Source organism: Brachionichthys hirsutus, chromosome 11 (assembly GCF_040956055.1).
Source record: "Brachionichthys hirsutus isolate HB-005 chromosome 11, CSIRO-AGI_Bhir_v1, whole genome shotgun sequence".
In the NCBI taxonomy this organism is placed as follows: Eukaryota; Metazoa; Chordata; class Actinopteri; order Lophiiformes; family Brachionichthyidae; genus Brachionichthys; species Brachionichthys hirsutus.
This window is the reverse complement of record NC_090907.1, coordinates 1,525,981-1,551,962: the sequence shown is the minus strand read 5'-3', so window position 1 is coordinate 1,551,962 and position 25,982 is coordinate 1,525,981. Positions and strand designations below refer to the sequence as shown.

Genomic DNA, 25,982 nt, shown 5'->3' with positions numbered 1-25,982 from the left:
TGATTTGAAAGACATTTAATTATTGAAATGCAATTATTGCAGCAGCGCTCAGCGGGAACAGGCAGGACACACACACACACACACACACACACACGCGTATAGGAAACAACAGGCTATATGTCAAATAGAGCTGTGATTTCCAGTGCATGTGGGATTAACAGGTTGAGATTATGATTTCTGCAAATGGAGCTCCTGGAATGACCTGAATGCAGATTTATCTAAATTACTGCAGATTAACAGATCATAGGTGGATTGATCAGGAAGGACGCTGAATATTCTAAATGATCAATCATGTCTGTCAGGATTTTTTTTTTTCCTTCTTCTTCATCATGGCAAAAATCAAAGACATTAGATTTCATTTGGGTTTGCCATTTAGCCCCGCCCCTCTCAGGTATCTGAACCAGTAAATACATTTACACCCAAGTCACCTAAAGACACAGACCTGCGCGATGGAATAACAAGTGGTGTGTGTGTGTGTGTGTGCGCGCGTGTGGGTGGGGATAAGACAGTCTTCCTCGTTGATGCGCACATGCACTCCACTGCGCCTTTGACTGTAATTCAAGGACAACAACCGCGCCGCAATGCAAATAAATAAAAACAAGCGCAGCAAGATTAAAAATAAAAATAAAAAATGCGATTACAACATTGTGTGAAGGACAGAAGGCGTGAAGAAATATGCGCGGCACCAACGCACGTCCCTTTATTTAAAATAAACGCACACATGTTGATTAATGCATAACGCTCGGTAAAATCCTCTAACAGCCTGGTTCGCGGGAGGAACGGAGCATTGCCGGGCCGTTGTCCTCAGGCAACCCGTTACCGGCTCTCTACCGAACCGGCTCTAGATCGTTACACAGAACGGCTCTTACCGATAATAAAGGCGTTGCGCGGGGCAGGCGGGCTGACGCGTTCGGTCTCTCTGCTCGGCTGTTCTGTTCCAACGCCGCAGCTCCCTGCGTCTTCATTGGACGCAGGCCCCGCCCCTTCCACATCGATTGGTCCAATGATCGTTGGCCAAAGAGTACCGATGTCAAACAAAACGTCATCCGTCGTCTGTATCCGTCTTTGCTTCTACAAGCGTTCTACGCATTTACTTTTTTATTTTTCATATAGTAAATATTTTTGTACTTCATCGACTAACCGACTTCCTTAGATTCCACTAATTTACCAAAATAATTTTACAACATATCCATGAATTGTGAAGCTGTCATGCTAACCGATCACAGTCAGTATTGACGATAACATCTTGACTCACAGTACGGCGCAGTAGTTGAATATTTATTTATTTTGCTTTTAGTAAGCTCTATCTATATTTGTTGGAAGTCTAAATATATTTCACATCGATAAACTTTATATCGTGACTGCTTTAATAAAGCGGAAAGGTGCTAGTTTCATCTACGAACGTGTTACAAAGTCTACAACGCTAACCCGCCGCAAAGAGCTTTCTGGGGATTGTAGTTCGTTTCGTTAGCCTTTACAATAGAGGACTAAGGAGAGCACTCTCCTAGAGAACTACAACTAGCCTCTCGTACGATACCTACGCCTAACACCGCCCACCCCGGCTACAGCGCACAGAAAACTTCCTGAATGATGAGTAGCCTGCTAGTAGGAATAACAGAAGCGCTCGTTTATGGCATTAATTGTTATGTTTCTGCGAGCATATCCGCAAACAGCTAGCGCTAGTTAGCCGCTAGTTAGCCGCGGCTGGAGTAGTTCACCTGCTCTGACCTGCTTCTCGTGATAGCACGTTAGCGCTACCTGTACAGTAGTTTAATTTATTTTGACATTAGCCAAACCAATATCATCTTTGGGCTGCTTCTATTCGTTGGCAGCGGAACAGGTAAGTGTAACATGAATCTTGTACACCTGTAGTTTCTTTTTCTGGGTGACGTGACAAACCTGGACAGGAGCGCTGTTACAGGTAAAGCTCCAAAGGGGCCCAGGCCCCTCTTACCCAGCTTTTTAAACACTTACTGTGTGAAAGATGCTATAATACATTAAGCTAAGGGAACCTAGTAACCTTGTTCCTAAAAATACACAACTTGGTAAGATTTAAAGATTGTAATGCAAGCAGAATCCTGCATGTCATTAATAACCTGGTTCAAATTAGTCGATTACAAATACATTTATGTATTGATTCTTTATTTTTGAATATGTGAGAGGTCATATATGATCTGAAAAATATTTGTAACCATTTTATGGACGAGAGTTAGGTTTAAAAACACACACACCTGTTCTTCATATACACACACAAATAACTAATAGAACAATGTACACCTGAGCAGGATTACTGCACTGGAACAACTGCCTTATAAATATTACAGTAAATATAATAGGAATAATATTAAATGTCCAATACTTACCCAACGGTTGGATCATCTTACAGTGTATAGGCTGCCACAAATTCATATAATCTGATGTGCTTCAAATAATAAAACTACCGCTAATATTTACAGGGTTACCTGGGTTACCGCGGCATCACCTGCTGGTAAATTGTGTTTAGTCCCCCCAAAAATAGAGAACTCGGATTCACCTTGTTCCACATGAAGCAGCACCGCCTCATTCCTTGACTCAGGAAATCCTAATGGAGCAGTGAAAGCATTAATAAATGTGAAATTGTTTTTTTCTTTGATATGATATGACTAAGAAGCAGAGAGAGAGAGAGAGAGGGGGGGGAAGTGGCGTTATGCACACAGAGGTGTAACAGACCGTTTCTCATATCCTTTTTACACAGTAATTACCACGTACGCCAAAGTTCTGCTGTTATTGCAGTGACATTTTATTGCAGCGTTAATGTCAGAGGGCGTGTTCCTGATTCAGGCCGGACCGACCTCCGGGTAGAAGTCCACTTTATCATGATGGGATGGATTAACGCGGCTTCATTACTGGGATTACTTTAAAAACATTTCATGAGTTTCTTTCCATCGTCTGACCCTTTATTCAATACAAGAACATTTCATTTCCTTAAAAAGTCATTCCCCTCTGCCGCCATCCGTCTCTGCCTGCCCTGACCTCGTCTTCGTCTTCGTCTTCGTCTTCGTCTTCGTCTTCGTCTTCGTCTTCGTCTTCCTCAGGTCTTGTAAGCGACTGAAGGCGTTGGAGCTGGCGTCAGCGGACAGGCTTGCGTACTGAAGACCGGGAGGTTGGTCAAAAATGACCATGGAAGACACGAAGAATGAAGCCGACGCCGCCTCGACCGTCTCCATGGCGCTCTACGATGTGATGTATCCTGTCCTTAACCAGGTACAAACACAGGTTTCAGGGAAAAGAAGATGAAGACATGTGTGTCGGCGGTTGTGATGCGCGTTTAATCATGAAGCCATGGACGCCTGGTTCCAGAGATGGACTGAAGTCCAGGCTGTTTGAGCCCAACGGCGTAGTTGTGATGGAGAGAATAGATGGACCCTCCGTCCTTTCGTTGGCTTGTAGGTACTTCCTCCTTCTGGACGGAAGAGAGCTCAGCTGCGTGTGTGCAGCGGTAGCAACGCGACTGGCTCACGTTTGTGCTTTATAACTTGCAGTTGGAGAAAATCAACCCATCAGCAGCGCAGATGCTGAGAGCAGCGTTCATAAAGGTAAAAAAAGAAATAAATAAAAGAGTTGTGGGTTTGAGTTTTGTGGCTGCTGTGAGTGATGTTGTGTGTTTTTTTTTTCTGTGTGTTGAAAGGCTGAGAAAGAGAACCCAGGTCTGACACAGGACGTTATACTGAAAATACTGGAGAAGAAGAATCTACAAGTCAATTACAGCGAGTCTCTTCTGCGCATGGCTGCGGAAGACGTGGAAGGTAGGAAGCTCGGAATCGTGCGGGCTCAGAGAGTGGAGGACGATGCGTCCTGCGGATCCACCAGACAGCATCGCAGGCTTCAGCTTTAACAGAAAGATCTTTCACTCTGCGGCGCGGCAGGACATTGCTCGTTACCCCGGTCGTCCACTAGGGGGAGCTGTTTCTCCACTGATCAGCTGCCGCTCCTGTTTCTTCTGCCTGTAATTGAATTCCTTCTGCCGCGCACAGTGATTGATGGCAGTAATGAATTCACACACGCATGCACACACCCACACTTTGAATTTACTGCAGATGCACCTCTGAATTCTTCCTTAATCCCTGCCTCACTTAGCGAGCGTAACACCTTCGCTTTAAAGTGCATGCGCTCATCACCTGTCTGACGCGAGCGCCGGCGCTAACAATCGCTTCATTCCGGTGCCCCCCCCCCCTGCAGCTATTTGCACGTGTCCTGACGTTCCCGTCACCGAGAGGTTTGAAGATGCCTATTTTTCCGCTTCTTCCCGGTGTTTTCCAGAGTTCGTGATTGACAGGCGGGAGCCGGAGTTCCAGGAGCTGAACGGCAGGGCCCGAGCCCTGAGACGCATCCTCAGCACCATCCCGGATGAGATCAATGACAGAGTCAGCTTTCTGCAGACCATCAAGTAAGGCCGCTACAGTGTGCCAGCGTAACGGCAGCTTTAATCTGATACTAGTACGCACGTCGCTGGAAAACATCTCAGACCGCGCAGAATCTTTTCTTTCTTTTCTAGCATTTAATTTCGGTGCAAAAACGGGAGCTTTTGTACTTTATGATGAAAACCTTGTTGGAAAAAGGACTTGTAGATGAATCCCAATGAACAATAAGGATACGGCCTGTGTCCTGTTTCTTTAAGGGATGGGGGGGGTCATCTCGGCCTCCAGGTGGACCTCCAAGCAGAGCAGATACGAATCACACGGACGAGTAGACGATAGCGCTCGAATGCAGACGGCAGCTTGAATGAAGGCTGCCCACCAGTCGAGTGAAAGAAGTGCATAAATGTTATGTATCTTCTCAGAATGTACAAAAATCCATGAGAGTTTCGGATTAATGTTGATGCAAATGAATCTTTTATTGGATTACTGCTCGCTGGCGCCACCGCCTGGAAGGACGAGTAAACTGACAGCAGACTATCCTTGGTCCTAATGATGCAAACGATGCGCCGCCTTTAGAGGCCCGGTCTTCAAACGGAAACAGGACTAAATGCGTCAGACTCGCTGCAGGAAGACTCGCTGCAGGAAGACTCGCTGCAGGAAGACTCGCTGCAGGAAGACTCGCTGCAGGAAGACTCGCTGCAGGACAGGAAGACTCGCTGCAGGAAGACTCGCTGCAGGAAGACTCGCTGCAGGAAGACTCGCTGCAGGAAGACTCGCTGCAGGACAGGAAGACTCGCTGCAGGAAGACTCGCTGCAGGACGACTCGCTCTGCAGGAAGACTCGCTGCAGGACGACTCGCTGCAGGAAGACTCGCTGCAGGACGACTCGCTGCAGGACGACTCGCTGCAGGACAGGAAGACTCGCTGCAGGAAGACTCGCTGCAGGAAGACTCGCTGCAGGAAGACTCGCTGCAGGAAGACTCGCTGCAGGAAGACTCGCTGCAGGACAGGAAGACTCGCTGCAGGAAGACTCGCTGCAGGAAGACTCGCTGCAGGAAGACTCGCTGCAGGAAGACTCGCTGCAGGACGACTTGCTGCAGGAAGACTCGCTGCAGGAAGACTCGCTGCAGGAAGACTCGCTGCAGGACGACTCGCTGCAGGACGACTCGCTGCAGGAAGACTCGCTGCAGGAAGACTCGCTGCAGGACGACTCGCTGCAGGAAGTGAAATAGAGCATTTCACGACGTCAAATCGAGTGTGAAGCGCGAGGGTCGAATCGTGACCCTGAAATCTCCCAGGCCCTTTTTTTTTTTTTAAATCTACGTTGGCCAGTGGGAGCCGTGACAACAGCGATGACAAAACGCACAAGTTTCCGCACAATCGCACACAGACCCCGCTACAGAGAGAAAGCGAAAGACTTTTCCCTTTTCTTGGCCCACTTTGCCATTATTTCGATCGAATCCAAAAGTCTTAGTGAGTCACCGCTTAAGATACTTACCCAGCGGACGGCTTAGAAATAAAATCAGTTCAAAAGGAATGCAAAAGAAAAGTTATTCAACAGCGGATTTTGACTGCATTTGAGGGGAGGAAAAAAAGTTGAAGGTGAACTCGTGTTTTGCAAGAGAAGAAGGGGGAAGAAAGGCACAAAAAAAAAAAACGCAAGCCGGATCTGAACGGCGTCGCCGGCCGATAAAATGACTTTAAGATATCCTTTTATTCCAGAATACACATTTTTTTCTCCCCTTTCATCCCCAGAGACATTGCCAGCGCCATCAAGGAGCTGCTAGAAACCGTTAACGGCGTCATCAGGAAATACCAGTACCAGAACAGACGGGTGAGCGCAGGTACACGCGGCGGCACAAACGCTTCCCGCGGGATAAGTGGCCCTGAAAGCCTGTCTGTCCGTTGGTTAGGCGCTGGAACGGCAGAAGAAAGGGTTCGTGAAACACTCCAAGAGCTTCAGTGACACGCTCAAAAGCTACTTCAAGGATGGAAAGTAGGACTCCTTCTGCTTTCTGCTCCGTTTGCGGCGTTTTCTGTTGCTTTTCTTCCTCCCCTGTCATCCCGCTCACTTGATCAGCCTTCTCCTGTTTCAGACAAACACGCAGCGACACCATTTGAAAGTTGTGCACACACACACACACACACACACACACACACACACGCACGCACGTGCAGTCGCCACCGTAAGCGGTGGTCGTTTGATCACAGGCTGCTTCTATCAAATCCACCGTTGCTGAATATTGAGCCCGTTTCTCGTGGATCCGTTGGCGGCTCGTGTTCGCTGAAGCCCGACGTTCTCCTTTGCAGCCGGATCAAAGTGTTTCGCAGGATCAGTGCTAATATCGGTGGCGTGCTCGCTCATCGCTGCGTGACTGACACGCGCGTGTGTGTGCGCTCGCACTTTCTGTTTCCAGGGCGATGAACGTGTTCGTCAGTGCCAACCAGCTCACCCACCAAACCAACATGATCCTGCAGGCCTTTAAGACGGTGGTGTAGCAGCCGGAGGCCGCACGCGCACGCGCACGCGCACGCGCACGCGCACGCGCACACGCACACGCACACAGTTTCTCCTTCACATCGATAGATAATCCATCGGATCATTACGATGTTCTTGTGCCCAGATCAGCTTCACATCACAGGTTAGAGCTTTAAAGTGAACATTAAGTGTGAGAAGTTTCTGCATTTTGTTCTAATATAGTTATTTTATACTCAAATATGCTCATTTGGGAATACATCTTCATATATTCACACAAAAGGAAAGTTTGTATCTTTTTATTTGCAGGTTAAAATGCTCTTTGATGTCCCTTTTATGTGGAGCAACCTTTCCACCGATGTCAAAGGGAAGCGTTTGTTTTATTGTAAAATACTCCACATTCCTGAGCAAACCCCTTTTTATTAGAGACGAGATTTAGATCCAGAGGAGTTCAAGGTCGTTGGACCCGGCGTCAGGAGGTACCGCGGAGGAATCCAGAGAACTTTGTGTCACAATAAACACACTTCTGTGCAAACCGGAATTCATTTGTCTCATTTGCATTCTCAAGTATTCCAAGTTCTGCTTTTACGTGATTATGTTTGACCTTGAAAGCGTCCTTCCTGTCTTTGCGACACTTAAATTGCAGCAACCTTGCAAAGGAAATAAAACGAGGAAGAATAAATTCCTCTAACTATAAAGATGCGAGGCGTGGGGCGTGTGTCCAACAAACGGAACGGCGTTGTTGTGTGAAAGTGCTTCACTCCTGCTCGCGTTGCCCTTGCACCCCCCCCCCCCCCCGCGTTCCTGCAGCTTCGTTCGTCTCCCTGTATAATAGTAGATTTTCCTCGGAGGATTTACGGAGGGGCTGTTTGGGTTCTGGCTCCGCTGTAATCCAATCGTGCTCGTTTTTAAAGCTTTATTATTGAAATTGCTGAGACCTAATTTTGTGATGTCACCGTTGGCGACCGCTGTAATCATCTCATTCAAGTCATTCCAGGCCATTAAAGTCACACATGGGGACAGGTCCCATTGGGAGGGGGGGGTCTTGTGTGTGTGTGTGTGTGTGTGTGTGTGTGTGTGTGTGTGTGCTTTGCTGGTGTGTTTTCTTCAGCTTCATACCAGTTTCTTCTAAATGCATGAACACTTTTATGAGTTGCTCTAGAATGTCAGTGTGTGTTGTGTTGCTGTAGTTTGAAAGACGGGGGAGGGGGTAATGTAATTGTATCTGGCACAGATTATTCCTAATCCGTGAATAGATTTAACACGCACACACACACTCATTGTGTTTTGTACAGACCTGGATACACAACTGCTTTTGACTGCTTGGTTGCCGGGAAACTTTGCTCAAGTGTTTGAGAGTGAGGGCTAAGTGTGTGTGTGGGGGGGGGGGGGGTGGCTTCTGGGGGCAGTTCGTTAACGCTCTCTCGGGGGTTATGTGCTGTTAGTCGTTGATTGCCTCTCAGACTAACCTCTGGACGCTGGGTGGCGGTTAGCGTTCTGAAATCAGACCGAGACCATTTCAGATGTCATCTGCTTAAGAAGAAGGTGTTTCACCAACTCACGGCGTGAGGGACTCGGGGCCGGGTGATTCTGGACCCCCTGTGGACCCAGTTGATCATCTTGGTGAGTTTGAATGTGTTATTAACAGAAATATGTGTTCAGCTCTCCTGCGCACACACACACCGGCACTTTTTATTTCCAATGCTATTCTAATGGGCTCTGTTTTTTCCCATTTACTCCTAATAACTCAAATCCTTTTTTGTATTTTATTATCTCTAATATTTAATTGCACAACGGTTTTGTCTCTTCTCTTATTGCCCTATCCCATGTAGGTCTGACCCCTATCCTAACCTATTTTAGCCTGTCCTATTCTGTCCTGTCTATCCCATCCCACCCAGGCCTGAGCCCTATCCTATCCTATCCTATCCTATCCTATCCTATCCTATCCTATCCTATCCTATCCAATCCTATCCCATCCTATCCTATCCTGTCCTATCCCCCCTGTGTTGAGTTGAAAATGAACGACCTTTGCAGACACACACGTGTTTGGATCAAGTGAGGCGGAGCCAACAAAGCACGTCTGCCGCTGTGCTTGTGCGTGATGCCCGTGATGACACGCCGACCCGCTGTGAAAACGATACAGAGGGAACGTTGCTGAGGGATTAGCGGCGCTGGGATATCTTGTTTCGTCATTACCCGGCAATGCAGGGAATCTATGACGTCTTCCACACAGACTCGCATACCTGCGCTTTACCTTCCTGACCATGTCTCATATATGCTGTTGATTGAGCGGCAGGTCTGGGCGGTAACCATGGGAACGAGGATAGAGGTGGCGCAGCTTGAGAGCCGGTTGAACACCGAGGATTATAGGAAGCTACAGGGCCTCTTCCTGGTGAGCGTTTACCGCTTTATGTTTAGTCTCATGTAATTTGTGCGTCGTCTGTTTAGCAGCTCATCTAATCAGTCTTATTGATTGTGATGCAGGACCCGTCGGGTGCATCGTGCTCCTTGTCCAGACCTGAATTCATCCACCTGGCTCACTCCTCAGTCGGCCGTGGCTCCAGGGAGGACTACGGCCTCCTATTCGACAGCGTGGTCGTCACCCAGGAGAACCGCGGCCTCCTCCTGGACATCGACGCCGTGAAGGAAGAAGGTCGCGTCGACTGGGGAGGCCTGTGCTCGTTTCTTCTGCTGGAGCTTTCTGATAAAGTGAAAAACTACAAAACCAGCAGCGTGCCTCGCTGGAAGCCGCCGTGCACTTTGACCTGTCCGCATCGAGACCCGGTTCAAAAGGTAGAAGGGTTAGAACCGTCGAAACATGCGATCTCTTTTGAATTCAATAGTCTGCTGAGTGGCTGTTATTAAACATCGTGCGAGGAAGGCTTTGGAAGCATTGGGGTCTCGCTCATCAAAATGGGACACCTTTTTTTGAGATAAATGGCTCCAGACTCTTTAAAGTTGAACATCTATCAATTAATATGTAAATGAGTCCGGCCGGGACCAAAGTGCCTACCGCTGTGGTTAAAAATGATGACTCACCACTTTAACGTTTCCCTCCCCAGAATGTCAAAATGTCAAAGCGTTGTGTACGTTGTTTCACAAATAGCTGGAAGGTCTTTGACCCCTTTAGTTTCGGATCTTTAAGAACACAGTCGGGTAACGAGTGGCGCTAATTTGCGGCATATAACGCGGAAAAATACACCTGTGCTAACGCTACGCTAAGATTCCAGCAGGTTTCGGCGCCTCGCCTGCTGCGGCTGCGGCTGCGTCTCGGTATTGTGTTCCCGACGCCATGGCAACCCGCTGTGAAGAACGATACGTAAGGTTACTAAGGGATTACCGGAGCTGCGGGACATCCTGTTCAGTCGTTACCTCGCGATGCAGCAGGAAGTCTCGCCGTTGAGCTTTCAGTGCAGACTCTCCTTCCCGACCTCTGGAGCTATTTAAAAGGAAATAGATAAACGGCTAATTAGAATACCGACCAATCAGAGAGGTCCTTCAGTCGATGGTGGGAAAGTGATCCAATCTGCAGTAATTAAATAGACAGCTCGGCCCCGACCTTCATTCTCTAAGTATTAATAAACCTTTCTCTCGATATTCGGTGCCCCCCCCCCCCCCCCCGCTCCTTTCAGCTCTGTTTTATTTTTAATCCTGTAGCGCGGCCAATGAGACGTCATCATTTATTAATCCTCTTTGCTTTATTGGTTGGTCACTTGGACTTCCAATACGAGGACGATTCAGTTTTAATGGAGTTATTTTGGTTGAAGATTAGCAAGAAAGAAAGGGAAATACTTTATATATATATATATCGGGACGGGCCTTCGGAGTCTTTTGCGGATCTGTTTTTTTAAACGTTGTCGTCCGCTGCTTTCCTCAGGTGTTGCACCTGCAGGCTTCGGGTCAGTATCTGACCGTCAGTAAAGGAGGAACCGTGGGGCTTCGGGACGGAGGAGACATGTCCCTCCTGAACGCACGCCGGCTGCAGAACAGCACGGTGGCGCCCGATCACCTGTGGGTCACCGACGTGGCGCTGCTGCACAACGTCCACGAGGTGAACGGATTTGTTTGCCGCAGCAGGACATTTTGAAATCATGAATTCTTACTTTCCTGGAGGCCTCGGTTGTTTGCACTCGTTTTCTTTATTCTCAGATGGCCGTGTCTTTCACCAGTAAGGAGGTGTGCTTTTACGATATTCTGTCCAAACAAGATTTCCGCTGCAAGTACAAGCTCCAGGTAGCCGCTGCGGATATAAACTACATCTACACCGTGTGTTGCATTGCTGCCATTGAAAATAAGAAAGACTCGTTCCTATCTGCAGGGTTTGAAGTTCACTCCTTGGTGTCTGGACTACTGGGTGGATCCCGCTAACGTGGGCCAGGCCGTCCTCACCGTAGGCGACATCGGAGGGCAGGTGATTAACGCAAAGCAAATGGGCAGTAGAAAATCATCCAATCATTAATCAACCCCTTCATGACTGCATACTGCATGTGTGTCTGATCCCAGGTCAGTGCTTTGCATTTTACCTCAGCTAATATCTCTCTGTTTGAGAGGCTCAGTCTGAGGACGGACTCGGACTCGGACTCGGACTCGGCAGACATCGTCCTCTGGGATGAGCTGGTCAAAGGGAAGCACCGCTGCTGTTACGCTGTCATGTACCAGGCACACACACCTGCGTGGGTGAGGAAAGGTAGGACCCAAGCTGTGGTTGGTGGGCGGGGCTAAGCCTCGGCGGTCAGAAGGACGCTCGCTGCAGAGCCGGTTTGATAAAGACGCCTCCCCAGGTGCATCTCTGAGTGGGAGGAGACGACAGGGTTGACCCCGGACCATCCGTCCATCCATCCAGCACATTTTCCCCATTCCCCTATCCCAGCTGATTTACAGGAGAGAGGTGGGGTACACCCCGGATGCGTCGCCAGCCATTCATGCACACAAACCTACCGACAATTTGGATGAATTAGTTGCACGAATACACGGGGAAAACACACAAACTCAGCACAGATAGGATTCGAACCCGGTACCTTCTCGCTGTGTGGCGACAGGGCTAACCACTGCACCATCATGCCGCCCTTAACCCGGAGCCTGCTGTTCCCAGGCTACAGATATTGTGTAGCCTGGGAACACCAAGAGGAGCCTGGAAAGTGTTGCATGGGAGAAAGAGGCGGAATACCCTGCCTAGCAACAGGAACCCAGGAAATGGATGGATGGATGGATGGATGGAGTAAAGACCCAATCGCGTCGCCTCAGTGGAGAACAGACCTCAGGTCAAACATAAAGTTATTCGGCATGTCATAAAACCAGCGTTTTATGACATTTTATGACATTTTACAGAAAACGAAGGCGTCCTCCCGGAAGTCTCCGACTCGTCACGGACTTCTCTCTTCTGGGAATCTCCACTTGAACTCAGCCGCAGTAACAGGGAGTCTGCTTTGTTGTATCCCGGTTGCATCATCCGAGAGGCTGTTTGATCATGACTCAGCAGCGGTGGCGCTCTGAGACCGTCTGCGTGGGGAGATCCTGATATAAGAATAAAGTACATATAAATAAACACGACAAATGGGAAAACTTTAAAACACTGGTTAGTAGTTTTAGGGTGTGTGTGTGAGTGAGAGAGAGAGAGTCTGAGAAAGGGGAAGGAGGGAGGAGGAGCGACTAGATGTGTGTTTGCATCCCTCCAGGGTGCTGCTGAGTTCCTTTTGAAGTTGCCCCCCCCCCCGCTGCAGTGTGAGTGGGCTGTGTACCATTAGACACGGCTGGTTATCCAGACCTAAAAACCTTCAGGCTCACGTGCCACCAGAGAGAGGAGGAGGAGGAGGAGGAAGAGGAGGAGGAAGTGGTGGGAAGTAGAGGCGCATTGACAGGAAATTAGGAGGAGATTGGGATGGAAGGACGAGGATCTGGAGGAAGCGCGTCTGCTAGTGAGGAATGCATAAACACGCCCGCGAAAGGCTGTTATCAAAGAAGTGGGAAAGATGAAGGGATGAACTTATCTTCCGAATCGTGCGGGGATTTGTAGCAGAACAAAAGAGGTTCGTCAACCGAAATAACGACTCGCAGCAATGAGGGTGACATTCGGGCCGCTGACGCAACCGCTGTGCGTCCGGGACTGCATCCCGAAACTTTGAGAGTCAATTCTCTGGACAGAGGCCCCAGGCTGGATTTGAACCTATGACCTTCTTGCTGTGAGGCAACAGCGTCACTGTGCTGCCCCAACATTAATCAGCTGAAGGAGAAAATAAATGACACGTAATCAGACGTTGCTAATTTGGCTCGGCTGCGCAGCCGACCTTTGACCCACGGCTGTCGGATGTCACCTCGAGGCCGCCGCTTATTTGTGCAGCGTTTGAAAGCCAAGCGGCGTCCGATTTAGCCGTCGGGTCGGGCGCTGTAAGTCAAACTCATTTATTCTCTCTGCTGCACGTTCGCCTGCTTCGAAGCCTCTCATTCCCAAAATGAAAGAAGAGATGTTAAAAAAAATGGCATTGCAGACTTTTGTAATTAGTTTGTGTTTCAGATTCCTTTATCGTCTTTTTCGGGCTAAACGTGAGACTCTCTGCAGCCGTTTTCTTCTACTCCTTCCTGCTGCAGTTCATTATCTCGGCTCGCTGGAAGCCTTCGTGTCCTGCAGCACCAGGCCGGAGCGCAGCATGGTGATCGGCTGGAGGGAAAAGGGCAGCAGGAACCTCCGAGTCACATCGTTCATCACGAAGAGCGGCGTTTGGGACATGGACTATCACCGCGGACTCAACCTCATAGGTGGGCGGGTCAGGGTGTAAAACCAGAATACAGAATACTCCCCCAGGGCTGACCTGGGACGTTCGGAGTGTGTTGGTGTTCCTTGCAGCGTGGCAGCCACGAAGTTTCAGCTTCAACGTGGGAAAGCAAAACTGAACATCCGAATCCTCACATTCGCTCGGTTCTGCTCCAGTCGTCTCTTTTTCAGTTAGAACCAAATGTTTGGAGATCCGTTTAGTCGGCCCGTAATTAACGGCGGCTAGTGCCTCTGCTAATCTGCGGCGCCCCCGGTTGGTTGCAGCCACAGCCGGCGGGGATCATCGGGTCTTGCTGTGGAGCCCTTATGTCACCTCGGAGCCCGTCTGCGTGCTCAGCGGGCACACGGGCCCCGTCACGGCGGTTCGCTTCATGCAGACCAAGCAGCAGCTCGTCAGCTACTCCAAAGACAAGGTGAAGTGTGTGTGTGTGTGTGTGTGTGTGTGTGCGTGCAGCGCAGAGAAACACGAAGCCCCATCATTGTAATATCGATAGCTACCGCTTGCCATAATTACCGCAGAGGATTTGTTCCCGCTTCACGTTATGGGAGCTGACGTTTGTTAAAGTTGGGAGCACATCCCCTTTAAGCCCCCCCCCATCAGACGCAGAGAGGATGGCGACGCTCCTCTCCCCAGGTTTCCCTTCTCTTTGGATTTTCAGGAGATAATTAATATTTTAGAAGTGATTTATGCTCCATCTGCCTCCTGCTATAAACACCATCTGCCGTTGCAAGACCCTCTGAAGCCGCCTCTGGAAGGAGTTTTTTTTTGAAGCAGCGGCCATCTTGTTGTCTCGTTTTACGTCTTTACGACTAAGTGGCTCTAAAACGGCTGATCGAGGAACAATTGTTCCTGGAAGGAATTGTTTTTATCCTGCAATTCCAATGTTGTCTTGTGACGATTCACATTCACATTTCTCGCACATGGATACACATTTGTTTGTAACCTGATGATGTCACGCTGATTGTTTGGAATCCATCTTCTCCTCCTGCATCCGTGACGCTCATCACACCTCTTCCAGGTTCTGTGTCTGTGGGACGTGGCGAGTCAGCTGTGCGTCCACCGTCTGTCGGGAGTCTTCCCGAACACGCAGGAGGACGCGCGTACGCTCCTCTTCCTCCACGAGGAGCGTCAACGCCTCCTCCTTTCCTTCAACAGCTTGCTTCTCCTGCTGGAGACGGCGACGGAGGAGAAGAGGCGGGGCAGCCACGAACACCCCGTCACCTGTGTGCTGTATAATAGTCTGTCCAGACAGGTAGGAGGCGGAAGCGGCGCCACGGGGCATTCGAGTTTGTCCCAAAAAAACGCACCTTGAGCAAAATCATTTTCTTTCCTTCTACATTGACGGCCATGAAACACATTTTTGTCAGATTGTGTTTTATAAATGAATAAATATGCTGATGTGAGATTTAGATTTTGCTCACACTCAGGAGACTTTTAATCAGTTTTAATCAGTCTGTCCTTATATGTTATCTCCATTATGCATGTTTTATTAAAGAACACATCAAGCTGAAGCAGCGGCGGAAGGATCAAACTCCTTTCTGATGATTGACATCCTCTCCTTCTCTCTCTCTCCTTCTCGTCTGCAGGTAGTCAGCAGTGACTCCGCCTCCTCCGTGATCTGCTGGCTGGCCGACACGGGCCAAAAGGTCAAGCAGTTTCACCGTTGCCACGGCAACGCCGAGATCTCCACCATGGCCCTGGACGGTACGCAGACACGGCTGTTTACCGCGGGCGCCGACGGAGAGGTTAAAGTAGGTGGACGGAAGGTAGAACTTATTTTGTTCAGGACAAACCGGTCGTCACGGCGATTATGATGCCAAATGTTCACCTTTTTAATTACATCGCTAGCCACCGGCCCAAGCTTTGCTCCGAAATGCTAGAAGACGCACCTTCATGAGAACTGGGACAGTTGCAACACGGTAGCGGGCCGTCGTTTGAAGGTTCGATGTCGTCACGGCGCCTTTGAGCATTTCTTTGTGCCGTCTGCTACAGGTGTGGGACTTCAACGGCCGCTGTCTCCACAGAATGAATGCAGGTTTGGGTCGGGCTGCGCAGATCTCACAGGTCTTACTGCTGAAGAGGAGTATCCTGGTGATGGGCTGGGAAAGGTAGAGGAGAAGATGATACTCAGAACCTCTAACCATGGGCTCGCTCAATGTTTGAAGCTTCTGAAGTAACTCCATAAACATCGATCAATAATCAACCGAGACATTGAAGCTCCGATTACTGCAGCGGTAACACAACGGGATCCAGAATCCAGGATCTCTTCTGGATCATCACCAAACTTTAATCATCTGTTCCTGGAAACATTCCCAAAATGTTCTGACATTCTTTTTCATTAAGATCCGTCTGTAACTTTTTGAGTTTGAGTTGAGACAGACAGATGAACACAGGGAAAAAACACGACCTCCTCGGCGGCGGCAAAAACCAGGATGCACGTCCCAAATCGGAGACATTATTATAAGACGATTTGAATAATACTATTTTGTGTATTCTTGTGTTGCGAGTCACACTTTGCGTATTTGTGTGTCTCTGTCCTCTCCTGCTTCCCATCCCTTAGAGCTCGCGCTTCTTTATGCATGTTTCTTCGTAAGCCCTCGTCGTACCCTCGTCTTCGTTTTCATTATCGTTTCACGCCCAGCGAGCCGAACTCGGTCGACGATCATCAACACTTTCTCTTCCTCGTCCAACGCACACCGAGGCTTCACACCGACAGCAAATAAAAACGCTGCCGTTATGACTTTCATTGCTTATTTAATTTCCTGTTTCCACACATCCACCTCTGCCACAGTTTAATCCATATAATCTGCGTCGCATTGCATTTGATCCTTCTGCTGCTCATATTATCTCAGGCGAGCTGGAACAGTCCACAATCCCAGAGCTCCACGGATCCGCCGTGCATTATTTTTTCATTTCATTTTGAGTGCATGCACAACAATAAAGAAAGGAAGCGACAGAAGTCTTGTGTCGACATCAGGAAAGTGATTAAAGCGGCACTCGCCACAGACGTGTTCGTGTGCCGCTGTGGAGAGGAAGAGCTTCCGCGCTTATTACCAACCCTGTCTTGCTCAATCCTTTGTGCACAAAAGAAGATTTATACTGTAATTGTTTTTACAATTATTCAAAAGCAGAGTGACTAAATCGAATAAATCTGCAGGGGAATAATCGAAGCGGTTTTTCATTGAATACCGAAGCTCCTAAAACTATTTCTACTACTATTACAACTGCCATTTCTAATACTGCTATTGACTAATGCAACCAATGTGATGTCGGTAAAGCCACTGCTATTACTTATGGTATTTTACTATGTAATTAATGGCTATTACGGCCACTCTTTGAAATGGTATGTTATGACTAACGTCCACTTCGCTCTGCTTCTGCATCTCTGCAGAAACGTGACAGTTTTCCGTCTGCACTCGTTCTCCCGGCCTTTTGTCGAACCATCGGAGTGGAAGGGAGGAGTCCAGCATCGCGGCGATATTCTCTGCGCCGCATTCCAGCCCCCGCAAACTCTGGTCACAGGTTTGTGCGTGTTATCCGTGCGCACCTGTCATAAGTCGAATGAAGAACGTGGGGCCATGCAGAGGAGAAGAGAGACGGAAAGATAGACCAAGAAATGATGATGAGTGTTCACAGCTGTAAAAGTAAGTAAATAAATAAGGTGGAGCTGGAACAGACAGGAGGCGGAGCTAGACGTGGAGGAGATGAAGATGCTGAGGTTCTCTTTGGGAGGGACCAGGTTGGACAGGATTAGAAATGAGACAATAAGAGGGACAGTGAAGGTTAGACGTTCTGGAGACAAGGTCAGAGAGACCAGACTTTGATGGTTTGGACATGTCCAGAGGAGAGACAGGGACTATATTGGTAGAAGGATGCTGAGGATGGAGCTGCCAGGGAACAGGACTAGAGGACGACCCAGGAGAAGAGACATGGACGTAGTGAGGGAGGACATGAGTGGCTGGTGTTGGGGAGGACGATAAAAAGGACAGGGTGAAGTGGAGACGGTTGGGTTGCTGTGGCGACGAAGAAGAAAGTCCAGTAGTAGAAGCGTGTAGTGTAGGCAAAGAGAGATTTGATTTTGTCTGCAGACCCTGGAAGTATAGACTAGAGCGGTAAAATGAGGGATGGAGGTGGATAAGAGTGGGGGCTGTGAGTGGGGGCCCCTCATCTCTCTCTCACACACACACACACACACACACAGCCCGCCGCTGCATGATTTAATCCAAATACCCAATTTAAATTGTTTATTAGCACTCTCTCAGTAGCAGGGAGGGAAAAGGAGATAGTACCTTCTATCTCTCAAGTGTGTGTGTGTGTGTGTGTGTGTGTGTGTGTGTTATTGCTGCAGGAGTATGGAGAGAATAAAGAGATGTTTGTTGGTTTGTTTAAAGGTGCGCTCATTTCCATACGTCTCTGGAGTGCGACGCTTGGCTGCCAAATCGCCGAACGCTTTTCTTAATAGTCGATGCGCGACAACGACGAAACAAAAGCCTCGACTGAGCGTTTCGCTTTCACTCAGCCGGTTCAATCGGATAACCAAAGCATAAACAGCACCAAAGATATTACTGCCAGGTGGCGTAAAACATGACACGCCCTTCGTGAGGTGGATCGTTTTGCATTCATCAGACAAACTGCCAGAAACCTGGAGATCAAATAGAGTGTTGTCCAGAATGAAAACAAAATAACTCGTAACTTTAATATCGCCTGCGTTTGGGCGAACGTGGAAACAGGAAGAATCAAAGCCTTTGTTCCGGAGGACGCGACCCGTGCTGTCATTTCCCGCATGCACTAGTTTAGTAAATCCTGTCTTCCCTAAAGCCGTGGAGCACAAAGAAGCCGTGATGCATTCATTTCTGTTGGCAGATTATCGCTTCAGGGCTGCGGCGAGTGACGCTGTTTCACGTTGAAGCGCGCACGTTGAAGCGCGCACGTTGAAGCGCGCACGTTGCCAAGTCGTGTGCCGGCGCTGCCAAGTTGTAGCTACGAAGCTCAAAAGTCAATATAAAGTTTTGTCTTTTTTGGACTCACACACATTGCTCGGGCACTCTGTGTGTGTGTGCGTGCGTGCGTGTGTGCGCGTGTGTGTGTGTGTGTGTGTCTTTCCAAATGCATGTCTTGTTTGCGTCTTGAACCAAATTGCAGGATGAACCTTTTTGGCTGACGTGGCATCGAGGCCTCCTCATTCGTATTCAAAGTCTTTGCTGCATTCCGCATGGCTTCTCTCGACACACACACGTGCGCACACACAAGCACACACACACACACACACACACACACATACAGGTACCTCCTGCAGTCACAACCTTCCCCCTTTTCCTTTTTCCTCGGATCCCTTAATCCTCCATGGCTGAACACCTTCCAAGCGACCGAGGCCCGCCTCATCTGAACTTTTTGATGGCTGTCCAAAATGGAATAGGAAAGCAGAGAATTGAGAAACCTGAGCGACAGCGCTGCCATCCTGTTTTATTTACGCCTACCGTATATTTCAGATTTTGACATGCCAGTGAGTGAAAGGGAAAATCCTCCAATTTTAAACCTCAGCCTGTGCCACGGGTCTTCTGGGGGAAACAGAACCGCATGCGTGACAAGAAGTTGCATAAATCCTCTCGGCGCGGAGGAAACTGATAAATGTCCTCAGATGATGTCACTCAAGTCAAAGTTGGGTGCTGAAGATTACAAGTTTGAAGATGAAAAGGTTGTGAGCTTTCAGGTCGTCTGTGGACCGCTGCTTGCATTACCTCTGATCAAACGTCTAGTGGTGGCGGCATCAAACTTTCCATCGTGGTTCTGCTGCGGCTTCAGTTGCACAGATGGTCTAAGCAGAGGGTCGCCAACCTTAAGGCTAAATCCCATGTCCTCTTTTTAACCCTGACCTTTGTTTTCTAGTGGTTGAAAGCTTTATCTAGAAGGAGGAGACGGGATTGAGCCTAAATTGGGACCTACTCAAGGTTTCTGCCTGTTACAAGACAGCTTGTCTCCCTGTCTATCCCTCTGTCTTTTCTCTCTCTCTTACACACACACACCTCTTAGAGCTCACACACATCTCATGAAGTCCTGCTTTTCAAGGGTTGAGCCGCCTGATGAGATTCTGCTTGATGATAAAGGTCGTGCCCTCCCTCGCGAACGCTTCCTTGGACGTACAAATATAAATAAATATCTCCTGAGCGATACAGATTCACGCACTTTGCATGTGATTGGTGCAGGAAGCTACGACGGAGAGATCGTAGTGTGGAACAACAGCACGGAGAAAGCTTTGAGGAAACTGCAGCTGCACGCCGAACAAGGAAAAGGCAAGGAGCATCTTCACTTCACAGAATGGAGAGACGACTTTTACAATGCTTCTCGCTCTTCAGCCTTTCTCTTACGTCGCCGTAGGTTTCCCGGACTGCCGCCTTCACGCCAACGCCAAGGAGGACTGTGATGGCTCCTTGGCCATCTCTCGATTGTTCTTTATTCCGGGACGTACGTCTGTGACCGCAGCAGCAGGTGAAGAAATCAAATGTGTTGATGAGTTGAAAAAACGAGACGTGCAGCAATGCGAGATTTGAGAAGTGTCGGAAAAGTCAAGCTTTTTTTTTTTTTTTTTGCTTTTTGTTTTGAGACCAAAGTCTTCCTCTTTAAGCTTGTAATATATTCTGCCTGTATATACAGCGTGAACACGGTGTTGTTGTGCGATGCTGTTTGAAGAGGTAAACACAGTCAGGATCTTTCTATAGAGGTCTGCACAAACACCGAGATGAACTCTAACCCTTTGAAATGTACTGAACGCTCCGTGCTAAAGACCTGAATTACCCTTCTGAATAAAACCGAACCAAATCCATGCGATCACAATCAGCACGGATCATTTCAAACCGACCCCACTGACTCACAATCTGGTCCCCTCCTTTCCACAAGGTGGGGCAGACCTGGCGTCCTGCGGGGGCTCGGGTGTGGTCCGACTCTGGAACACGGTCCACGGCGGTCTGGTGGGACAGTTCGCAGCTCACGGCAGAGATCTGGGGTCTATAGTTATGGCGGTCAGCCCCTGTGGAAAATATCTCGTCACGGCTGATAGGGAGGGGCTGCTCAAGACGTGGGACATACAGGTAACACTCGTCACACGCATGTGCTGCAGTATCTATATCAGCTGCATTGGGCCACGCTGAAGCTGCATGTCTCCAGACGTTTCTTGGCAAATTGCTTCAGAATCAAAAGTGTAAATTTGTGCCTTGATTGCCGATCAGAATTCCGCTCCGGCTTATGAACACTATACAGGAGAGTTTCTGCTACCTCAGAGGGACCTTTTGACTTTTTGACTCCGCTGTGAAAAGCCTTAGATCGGTGTGAGGCGAAGCAGTCAGGGCCCTAATGGCGGTAAAAGAACACCCTCTTGGGTATTATCCCCACAATAATCACAGCTCAGCGCTCCGTCACGGTTCATTACGTGATGGGATGAATCCGGATGGGTGCGTCTCATTTGGCTTCCAGTTTAATTTATGGAGATTTATGTGTATACGTAGCAGAGTTGAGGAAGTCCTTTGGCGTGGAGTCTGGAGCGTCGCTTTGGAATCGGCTGGATGACTAGCGAGATTGAGCGGATGTATTTTTTTTTTACTTCCAAGGCCGAGAGGAACGTCTTTAACTGATATTCATTTACTGTCATTTGTGAGCTAGCTTGAACTCCCACAAAATAGTTGTAAATCTCCATTTCTTGGATTAGAAATAAGTAAATGTAAACATATTGGCTGTGCTTGCTTTTCTTTAGCAGGCTAACTTTTTGGGTCTGGCCATAAATTGAATACTCGCTAGGCACTATTTTTGCTATGAAATCACTTTTTTTTCTGCTTTACGTGTGGCATGAGAACAGACGACATGGTGTAGGAGGAGCCCCGACGTTCAATAATAATAATAATAATAATAATATGGTAATATATAAATACACAGAAAAGGGGTTTTCACACTGCTCCCCCCCCCCCCAGCATCATTGCCTTGAGCCCGACGACAGAAGAACAGCAGCACCTCCACAGCTACTGCGTGGTTTCCGCCCACACCTGGATCGCGTGACTCACCTGGAGATGTGTGTCCGCGGCGACGACCTCCTCCTGCTGTCAGCATCGTCAGACTGTAGCGTAGCACTTAGCTACCTGCCCGGCGAGACCGTCGGTCTGTTCGGACAGGTATTCAAGCACACACTTACACGGGTCGTTGAAGTCCCGCAGCGGGGGGGGGGGGCGGGGGGGCTCGCTTCTATAACCTAACCTAACCTGCGTGTTTGAAATAAATGTTAAGCGTCACGCTGTCACGGTAACGGCCTCAGATCCTCGCGGCCCAACTGCCTGTGATAAAGAACACCTCCCACTCTGAGGCGTCCCGGTGGGCGGTGGGGGCCCGTTGACTGGATGGATGTGAAACCCAGCATCAGGCTATGGTGTGTGTGTGTGAAATACCTACTTTATGTTAGCCCGGGGCCGTGTCTGCTGAGCAATGCTTCATTTCATTTTGCCTCAGGCCCCCACCCCAAACACCAGTACATCAGACCCCAAAGACGGACTTGCGTCATAATTATTGTATGCTTCATGTTTTCATCCTGTTAGGATTTGTATCGGCTCCACGGCTAATGAAGAACAAGCTTCTTAGTAAGGGGACCGATTCGCAGGAGGACTGTCCCATTACATTTTGATGAGCGTTCCCCCCAGGCATTCCCAAATCCCCATGCTCCTCTCTAATCTGCCGTTTCAAAGCAGCAATATTGGGGCGTCGTGGTTGTTTTGAAAGACAGAAACACTCTTGCCAAGCCCAAATATTCTTGCCATTTATTTTTTATTTTTAGGAGGAGCAGTGGGGCTTGGAGAGACTTGGACCGCCGCACCCTCAGCCGGAAGCAGGACGGAACCTGGGAGAGCTCAAAGGGCAGGAAGATGCCGTGCAAAGGGAAGAGCGGGGCGTCTTCTGACGAAGGACCCGGTGTTCAAGCGTGATAAGTGAACTCGGACATTCTAATCTACACGGATTAAACTACCACTCCAGTTTGTCTCTGACAGAATGTATTTGACTGTTTGTATTGATCTTGTATCTGTTGCATCTTGGGGCCTGGTGGGGGGGGGGGGGGGGGGGGTTGGCTTCAGTCGGCAGTAAAGGTCAGAGTTTGTTGTGTCTGTCTGACAATGACTGATTAAAAAAAAAAAAATTCACAAACTCATTAACATGCAAAATGTAGTTATGGAAAGTAGTAACTATACTTTAATAAAATCTTCTTTAAACCGCATTATTTCAACCTGAACCAAGATCTAATCATTAAAATAATGTATATTAATATAATATTAATGTACAGGAGAAGAGAGAAGTTAAATGTCTCCTGGTTAAAGACTCCATGTTTTAAAGAATGGCTAACGTTAGAAACACCTGGAGAGAAAGTGCTCAACATGACTGGAGGAATCAATAATGAATGTGTGGGTGTGTGTGAGTGTGTGTGCGTGTGTGTGTGTGTGTGTGTGTGTGTGTGTTTGTACTGTACTGAGCTCATCAGAAAAGTTTGTGGTTTTGAGGAAAGGCCAATTGGCAAGTCTAAACCGGGCTGCCAGCCAGCTACCGAGCACGAGGTGAGAATCGAATGGCCTCACTCCATCAGCCGCTGAGTGTGTGTGTGTAGGTGTGTGTGCGTGTGTGTGTGTGTGTGTGTGTGTGTGTGTGTGTGAGAGAGAGTAGTCCATCAATCAGAGCAGCCATTTACCAGAGAGTGTGAGCGTCAGGTCTGTTCCGCTCTCTCCATCATTGAGCCATGATATTGATGGGTCTGGGCGCTCAGTCTAATCGCTGCGACAACACAAACACAGGAGAAATATGACACTCCAACACACACACACACACACACACACACGCGCACACACACACGGAATAAACACACAGTCCTAAAAATAACTTGAAACTACAATTAGATGCTCAGCTGAAACATGTCTAATAAAGAAAGATGGAATTTACAAGTGTTAAATTTAGCAGCAGTGTCACACACACACACACGCACACACACACACACGCACACACACACACACACTGTGGCGGTGGAAAAGCAATTACAAGCAGGCAGGATGATTTTGATTTTGATTGGAGCCCGTGCTGCGAGCTCCACCTGCTATCATCAACAAGCACCAAGCGTCAACGCGGACTTTCCAATCCTGCGGAACGCTTTTGCTCCCTTTCATCACCGTTCCTGCTGTTCAATCACGAGTTCCTCCTCCGGGCCGCTGTAATTAATCGTTTGTACAGTTTTAGCATGAAGGGGCGGCCGGCACTCTTCAGTAGAACGTCTCTGTCTTAACATGGAATCAAGTTTCTGCTCTAAACCGTTTACCTTTGCCTGCCTGTGTGTGTGTGTGTGTGTGTGCGTGTGGACTGAAGACACGGCGTCTGAAGACACGGCGTCTGAAGACACGGCGTCTGAAGACACGGAGTCTGAAGACACGGAGTCTGAAGACACGGCGTCTGAAGACACGGAGTCTGAAGACACGGCGTCTGAAGACACGGCGTCTGAAGACACGGCGTCTGAAGACACGGCGTCTGAAGACACGGAGTCTGAAGACACGGAGTCTGAAGACACGCCGTCTGAAGACACGGAGTCTGAAGACACGCCGTCTGAAGACACGGAGTCTGAAGACACGGCGTCTGAAGACACGGAGTCTGAAGACACGGAGTCTGAAGACACGCCGTCTGAAGACACGGAGTCTGAAGACACGCCGTCTGAAGACACGGAGTCTGAAGACACGGCGTCTGAAGACACGGAGTCTGAAGACACGGAGTCTGAAGACACGCCGTCTGAAGACACGGCGTCCGGATGATCGTCGTTTCTGTCTGTTACACCTGAACTATCTGAGGGATTGTGATGAAAAAGCATGTGAGGTGAGCAGCGAAAGGTAAAGGCCACGGTAAGGAGTTATTAGTTTGCACGCACACGCTCCAACGGCGTGCGCTGAAGGTCCGGTGGAAGGTCCGGAGGAAGGTCCATCTTCAGGCAGCGCCAAACAGAACGCGCCATAAATATTCAAATATTATTACTATTCTGGTACCACATAGGTACTGCACCGTTCTCCTGAAGGCCACAGTGAGCGCTTCAAAGGAACTGGATTTCAGAGTACTTGAACATATAATGTGTGTGTTTGTGTGTGTGTGTGTGCGTGTGTGTGTGTGTGTGTGTGTGTGTGTCAGAAGCCATGTTGTGTAGGACCATAAGACAAACCACAAACAGGCCATTTTAACAGACATTAGCCGGCGTTTAAATATTTCACACGACTGAAATATTGAAGCCCTCCGCTCCGCCTGCAGCATCCACCCCCCCCCGACCTCTCCTCGCCTCCCGCTCAAGGTTATATTTTAATTCAGGACAGCCACTCAGATCTCTCTCTCTTCATCTCTCCCTCACTTCCCTTCCTTCTTTCCTCAACTCTCCCCGTATCCTGTCTATCATTGCTGCCTTCTGCTTTAATTCACTCTGTTCCTATCAGCGCTCTCCCCGTCCATCTGCAGCCCATCCACCCCTCCCTCTCTTCCTCTCTCTCTCTCTCTCTCCCTCTCTCTTGCTGTCTGTTCTTCCATGAAATTAAAGAGCTCTAAGCTCCTGTTTAATCAGAGCCTGTTTGGGGAAAGTGCAGCGACGACAGAAACCACGCCGGGCATTGCGTGTAGGTCTGCTGTCCGTCCGTCTGTCCGTGTGTCTGTCTGTGTGTGTGTGTGTGTGTGTGTGTGTGTGTGAACGTATATATACGTTCACGAGGAAACTGACAGATGCAACGCTCCTGCCGTTCGCTGTGATTTTTCATGACCAAATACGGTCATTGATCCGATTGAATCCGACTCGGGGTTGTTTACTGTCGAGGCCTGAACGGATGCAGGTCAACACATCGAATCAGCGAGCCATTTGCCACCAGCCGATGGCTCGCTGTCTGACAGGGCGAAGGCGGGACGGCGTGATTGAAGGCCGCATTACTTCTCCTCACGTCCCTCCCCAGCGACGCTGATTTTGTGCTCTGGAGGAATCATTTGACATTTCCCAGGAACACGCCTCTCTTTTTCCGCCGGGCATCCTCAGCTCCCACACGCAGACATGTTGACTCCTTTACGTTTGTCTATTTTGTATTTTTTGAATTGTACCTTCAGTATATCGTAATCACGTTTGGGAGTGGGGGGGGGGGGGATTATTTTCACCGCAGAGCTTCTAATAGGGCGAACGAAGCGAATCGTTCTACCAGTACAGCGAGGATCTCTGGGCTGCGATTAACGCCGACGTGCTCCGGCCCACGCATGGCGTCCATTGACCCACAGAGATAATGATTTGTTTAGTGATGGGGGGGGGGGGGCTTTCCTGCCTGAC

At 48.8% G+C, this 25,982-nt stretch overlaps 2 protein-coding genes across 2 annotated transcripts; both read left to right on the top strand.

Moving 5' to 3' along the window:
* The first annotated feature begins 1,799 nt into the window (after positions 1 to 1,799).
* On the top strand, positions 1,800 to 7,390 carry LOC137901434 (programmed cell death protein 10-A-like). Its single transcript, XM_068745465.1, has 8 exons — positions 1,800 to 1,840; positions 3,075 to 3,243; positions 3,522 to 3,575; positions 3,668 to 3,785; positions 4,300 to 4,426; positions 6,152 to 6,230; positions 6,310 to 6,392; positions 6,814 to 7,390. The coding sequence occupies exons 2-8, from the start codon at positions 3,154 to 3,156 to the stop codon at positions 6,893 to 6,895; spliced, it is 633 nt and encodes a 210-aa protein (XP_068601566.1). The 5' UTR covers positions 1,800 to 1,840; positions 3,075 to 3,153; the 3' UTR covers positions 6,896 to 7,390.
* A 1,793-nt stretch (positions 7,391 to 9,183) lies between these two features.
* Positions 9,184 to 22,574, top strand: LOC137901649 (cilia- and flagella-associated protein 337-like). Its single transcript, XM_068745694.1, has 17 exons — positions 9,184 to 9,264; positions 9,357 to 9,665; positions 10,750 to 10,923; positions 11,022 to 11,105; positions 11,191 to 11,283; positions 11,376 to 11,559; positions 13,458 to 13,625; positions 13,906 to 14,054; positions 14,661 to 14,894; positions 15,229 to 15,393; positions 15,635 to 15,750; positions 17,034 to 17,164; positions 19,846 to 19,932; positions 20,018 to 20,128; positions 20,537 to 20,727; positions 21,601 to 21,798; positions 22,452 to 22,574. The coding sequence occupies exons 1-17, from the start codon at positions 9,184 to 9,186 to the stop codon at positions 22,572 to 22,574; spliced, it is 2,598 nt and encodes an 865-aa protein (XP_068601795.1).
* Positions 22,575 to 25,982: the final 3,408 nt, after the last annotated feature.